Source organism: Lontra canadensis, unplaced genomic scaffold, assembly GCF_010015895.1.
Source record: "Lontra canadensis isolate GAN:19392208 unplaced genomic scaffold, GSC_riverotter_1.0 scaffold66, whole genome shotgun sequence".
Taxonomy (NCBI): Eukaryota; Metazoa; Chordata; class Mammalia; order Carnivora; family Mustelidae; genus Lontra; species Lontra canadensis.
This window is the reverse complement of record NW_022631060.1, coordinates 7485244-7491243: the sequence shown is the minus strand read 5'-3', so window position 1 is coordinate 7491243 and position 6000 is coordinate 7485244. Positions and strand designations below refer to the sequence as shown.

The 6000-nt window shown below is 51.7% G+C and overlaps 1 protein-coding gene across 16 annotated transcripts in view; it reads right to left on the bottom strand.

Annotated features, from left to right (window-relative positions):
- Window positions 1–803: 803 nt before the first annotated feature.
- PPP6R3 (protein phosphatase 6 regulatory subunit 3) overlaps window positions 804–6000 on the bottom strand; it is a 142228-nt gene continuing 137031 nt past the window's right edge. For 9 of the 16 annotated variants that reach the window (XM_032879683.1, XM_032879685.1, XM_032879680.1 and 6 more), the window contains one exon: window positions 804–2990. In XM_032879683.1, the coding sequence (XP_032735574.1) occupies window positions 2939–2990 (52 nt within the window). In that variant the 3' untranslated portion in view covers window positions 804–2938. The remainder of the gene's footprint in view (window positions 2991–6000) is intronic. The other 7 variants (XM_032879679.1, XM_032879681.1, XM_032879684.1 and 4 more) reach the window with 1 other exon arrangement.

Genomic DNA, 6000 nt, shown 5'->3' with positions numbered 1-6000 from the left:
GGAGCAGGTGAGCAGCCGGAGGACAGACCGACCATCGGAGACACGAGTGAGCGGCAGCTGTCGGTCAGAAGCAAACTCACGGAGCAGCTGGTTGGGTGTCAGACCCAGATGGTTCCCGGTGATCGGATGACAGCAGCTGCGGGCAAGAGGAGTCCTGGCCCCTAAGGAGGGCATGCCCTGAACGCAGCATCTGGTAGACAGCCCGACAGCTTCTGTCAGGAAGCCCTGACCCTTAAGGACAGCGTGCGGCAGCAGCAACGCCCACCACAGGCAACCATGGAAATGAGCCGGCGGGTCCAACAGAGGACAGTAAAGATGTGGCGCATGTGTACCACGGATACTGCTTGGTCATCATTGTGCAGGGAACCAGAGGGTGCTACGCTACGTGCAGTAAGTCAGAGAAAGACAAACGATTGTATGATCTCATTCATATGTGGAATTTAACAAACAAAACGGGAGCATAGGAGAAGAGAGGGAAAAATAAAGATGAAATCAGAGAGACAAACCATAAGAGACTCAACTCTAGGAAACAAACTGAGGGTCACTGGAGGGGAGTCGGGGGGGGCGTGCTGGCTTGACTGGGTGACAGGCAGGAAGGCGGGCACGTGATGTCATGAGCACTGGATGTCGTATGCTAGTGATAAGTCACTGAGCTCCACTTCCGGAACTAGTAATACACTGTAGGTTTATTACGTTGAATTTAAATTTAAAAAAAAAAAAAAAAAGAAAAAGAAAAAATCAGTGTTGCCCCCACATACCTTGTCTGGTCATGAAAGCCCATGCAAGGTACAAGAAGAGATTTCTAGAAACAAAGAATCAGGCTTTATTTTCGCTGTAGTTACTTTTAATACAGGTGCTGCACTGTAGACACGGGTCAGTCTCGCGGTTCTTATGGCCAACACACGGAAACAGTCGAGACTAAATGAGCGTGTACTTGCTCCTGGCCCCTGGCTGGACACCCACCGCCGACTTTCTTCTTTGCACCCTTGTGTCCTTTCCCTGCCCCAGAAGACGAGCTAAATAAAACACTACTCCAAAGACAGACCTCAGGTGCCCGGGCGCCAGCAGTGGGTGGGATGACACAGGACGCTGTGTTACCTTGGAGGGGGATGGAGAAGCCAAAGAAATCCAACCGGCGCCGAGGTAGTGGGCGCCATCCCCGGCGGGGGCCAGCAAGGTTCTCCACCAGATGAGACAAGAGCGTATCTGCCGCTGGCGGTCCCCAAGGTCCCGTGTCACAGAGTCAGCATCCTTGAGGCCAGCGAAAGGAGCCCTGTCCCCAGTGTGGCACTAGGTTCCAGAGGAGGACGCATGAGGACAGTCTCTTCTGGGAGGAGCTCCCAACAGAAAGGGTTCCTGAGGAGGCGCGCAAAGGCCAAGTGAGGTGCCTGTGCCGTCTGTCCCAGAGCGCACCGCTGACTCCACTGTCCTGGAGGGCTAGGTCAGCCTCGGGAGGCCTCACACAAATTCTACACCATTTACAATGGAAAAGTAAATAAGAAATAAGGCATTAAACATTTGATTCTTTTTTTATTTCCATATGCAATGTAATGTTTAGGCACGCTGCTTGGGATGCTAGTTCTAAAAAAATCGTTGGCCATTATTCAGAATATCCTTTTGGTTTTAAATACTGGTCAGGACAAACAAATGATGTAAAAATACGTGAATAGTCTTCTATTACAGAAATGAAAACCTGATCTGCATCTAAAAGTGCAAGAGGTGAAGAAATTGAACCCTTTCCCCGGACGATATGGCAATATACGATATATTGCTTCGGCTGTTTGGGAAGGCGGTGATGTATTTTTATATTGACATAGAAAATTATAAATTACATTGAATTAGTATCCATAATCACTATATATATACACAAACCAGTTCTAAAAAAATACACTGGTTTAGGGTTTACGCATGGAAACCTCACAAGGTACAGGAGAGCAATCCCCATGCTTGGGTGCCAGGTTCGGATTTCGAGGTGGAAACGTGCGCCCGCAGCATAAGCGTCCCCCCACTGGCCTGCCTGATCGGTCTAGGGTGTTAAATATGCAAACTGCTCAGAAATGGTCATTGGTGATGCTTGTTAACAAGGTAAATTTTGGTGAATGGGTTAAAAGGCAGAGGAACTACCCAAACAAAACAAAAAACAAAAACGAAAAACAAAATAACTCAAACCACCAGCCATGTACACTCCAATAGTCTAGTGTTTCACCTGCAGGAATAACCATTTCAAGCAAACAAGACTTTAACAGAACATATGGCTTCACAAGAACATCACTTTATCAACTAAGTTGTAGCAATAAATACTTAATCTCTACCAACAGACTTACATTTTTTGATCCGTTTAAAACAATACAGAAAACAATTACCAATCAAAAACTGGTTATAAAAAGAACACCAAATATTTCTTATTCAAAATCACGTTTGTAAGTTAGAACAACCAAAATAACACTTAGAGGGCATTTCAACCCTATAACTCCTTGCCGGCCTGGAAGAGAAATGAATTCAGAAATTTGTACAAGGTGAAAAATGTATGAAAACTGCCTAATACTTTGGTCACACTAATAATTGTCAAATAGTTATGTTTCAAATACAATAGATCTGTGTATTCACTTTTATAAAACTATTCTTACAGCCATTTTAACTCTAGTATTACTACTATTATTACATGGGCGGCACGTTCTTATTTCACAGGCTACCCATTATTTAGAACAATACAATATAAACATACGCAAAAATTCTTGGTATTTGTCAATGTGCAGTATTTTTACACTTCTGGGTTTCTCTGTACATGTCCTAGAATCTAGAATATAAAGGTCGCTGGTCCCGATCCTTGCAGAGTGAGTGCAGCAGTGTCGGCCTGGCGCGCTCCAGGGGAGGTCTCCAGAGGCCCCGAGCGGTGGCGGCCTGCGGTCCTCAGTCAGCAGCAAGCAGGGGTCACTCATCATACAGGGCCGTTGACGGACGTGTCGCCTGGCAGGCTTGGCTGGTCAGTCCTGCGGAGGAAGAGACACACATCTGAGGCGCTTAAAAGAGAAACGAACGTGGTTTAGCTCCCCGAGGGCAGGAACATTCATTTTAATATTGTTCTCCAAAGTCAAGCCCAAAGCCTGGCACTCAGGAGCCACTTCCCGGGAGGCCTCACAAATGCAAGGACCGGAAACTCCAGGAAACTCCAGGAGCCCTACCGGCTTCGGAGCTTCAGCTGGCTGCGGCGCCCAGGCACTCAGCGAGTTAGGAGGCTGTGGCAGAGCGGGGCTCCGGGAAACCAGCCCTCAGCGCCTTAGAAGCACGGATGCGGGCGGGTCAGCAGTTTTTAGACGGCTGCTCCCAGACCCGTCACGCGCCACGTGCTCAATCCCTCCTTCAAAGAACTTTTTATTTGTTCCATGTATTGGAATCCACATAAAAATTCACCTGAATGAGCAGGATTCTTCGACTGTAGAGGACAACAAAAGGCTTATGAACAGGGCCAGCTCCTGAAACCAGGTGTTAACTTTAATGACGTGCTCCCACCAGGCGAGTGTTATTAGGGCTGACATTGGGAGCACAGAGGAGGGCACAATAGGGGTGCCTGGGGGGCTCAGTCGGTTAAGCCTTCGACTCCCGATTTTGACTCAGGTCATGATCTCAAGCCCTATGTCAGGAGCCAGCTTAAGATTCTCTCTCCCCTTCTCCCTCTGCCCCCACCCCAGTGTGTGCTCTCCCTCCCTCCTTCCCCCTCGAAAGAAAGAGGGAACACTAGATGAACAGTGTGGTGGCAGATAAACAAATTCGACCTTCAAGCCTAAACATGGAAGTCAGTCGTGGCAGCTTTTCCATAGTTTACAAAGCAGGCTCGGGAAAGGGCACTTAGAGATGCTTCTGGACCAGCTCACAACTCTCAAGCCCGAGGCTTCAGACACCTGCCAGGAAGCTGGCTCCATGGGCAACGCACTCTGCTTCCAATCACAGTGTCTGAGAGCCGGGGGACCGGGGCTCTGCCAGCAGACACACCGGGTACAGATCCCACCATCACTGCCCACAAGCTGCCGGTCTCAAGAGCACTTTCTCCCCTCCCCCAGCGCAGCTCCTCCCCCTGTGCACGGGGGACAACAAGCGCCACTGAAAGTGGCTGAGTATGTGACAGGTGCCGAGGGCCCGGCACACTGGCCAGCACAGGTATCGCACGTGCTCGGTGCATGGTAGTAAAACGTTAAATTCCGCGGCTGTACAGCACTGCGCATCTGTCACCCCAAGGGCTCACGACAGCCTGCCTGTGACGGGAACCGTGCGGGGAAGAGTGCATCTGTTAAGTCCCAATGGCTCTCTCTGCCTCCCGAACATCGGTCTTAGGACAGACGGGACAGACCCAACCACTCACTTACCTTCTCCCTGCCATCCCGGCAGCTCAGTGCCACCATCCGAGCGGCCCTCCGCCGCCGCCCCAAGCGGGACTCCTGAGCGCCCCTGAGGCTCTCCCGACTCCTCAGCAGCACCTTTCTATATGGCCTCCAACGTCTGAGGGTGTTAGCAACTGCTCCCTGCCAAGGCCTCCACCACTGGCCGCCGCACTCCCGTGTGTCAGGGGGAGGAAGGACAGACGGAGGAAGGCGTGGACACAAGCGATGCCCTCGTCTTTGTCCCCAGCCGTCCCTGGTGCTCCCCCACCCCCTCAGTCCGGCAGACCGAAGCAGGGCTCTTCGCGCCAGCGTCTCCAGGCGGGTAAAAGAGCACGCAGGCTGCCCCGAAGGGAGGAAATCTGCCCTCCAGAGAGCCAAGGAAACGGTCCCAGAGCCCCTGTATCACTCACACCCGAGAACCAGGCTCCTGCGGCAAATCCAACTTGGAACAGAACCGGCGGTCCTGCCTTCAAAGCAGTTCCCGATATAAAGGGAATTCGTAGGCAGAAATCAGGGAGAGGACGTAACTGGGAATAAGATCCTACAAGATACCTTTGAAAAAACATCCACTGACAACCCCGGGCGAAAAGGTGACTTGCCCAGAACACTTCGAAGCACAGCAGAGCTGGAGCCCCCAAGGCTGGGGTGTCCCCATGCCTCCTCCTCCTGGAGCCCTCACCAGAGCCAACATGCTCAAACAGCTCTTATCATTAATTTGCTTTACACGCCAAGAAGGCTTTTTTTTTTTTTTTTTTTTTAAATCACAGACGCAAACCCTTCATTCTGGCTGTAATTGCCACGAGAGAAACAGAAGCGGGGTTTGCGCCACCGGAGGTCTGCCGACCAGTGAACAGAGGGCGCCCCCTGCTGGTTCCCACTGGTTATGTCGTCACCCCCCAAAGGGAAAGATTTGGGGTGGGGGTCTGGTGAGAGGGAAAGTGTAACTTCTCTGAAATGGCTTTAAAGCTTACTTTACTCCTTACAGAAGCAACGCACAAACTTAGATAAATACAGAACAAAAAAGGGAACTCTGGGAAGTGCTGAGCACAGTTCCTTGCGGTCCAAGGGCAAATCCTCATCTTCAGGCACGAGCTCCGGAGCGATGGAGGCCGCCCGTGCTCTACCTGCGAGGCCGTGCGCACAGGCCGGGGCGCCGGCCGTCGGCGGCGGAGGCTCCGGCTTGGCCTATCCCTTCGGACCACTGGCTCAGTCTAAGCAATAGGCAACCAGAGAGAAAACACCACGTTCCCAATCACTCGGCTCTGGCAGTGCGATTTTCACATTTAACAAAGAGACAAACTCTGCACACATGAAACCACAGGGGAACCGCCTGAGAGTTGAGACCACGCGGCTACATCTATAAAAGGGTCTCCAGGAAGGCTCTCCCCGTGTGTCACGCGCACATGATTATGGGCAAAGGGGTACCAGGCGCTGCTTGTGGCTGGCGGCTGGTGACCTTGGGGGCCCTGTGAGACGGTGGCTGCTGCAGGCTGGGGGCCCCCATCCTGGCGGCTCAATACCGGCCTCAACTTAGCCCCTCTTCAGAGCCCCTGTGTGTGGGCAGGCGTGCCAGCGCCACAGGGCCTTCCCCCATCCTGAGCAGCTTCTTAGAGAGCCAGTGATG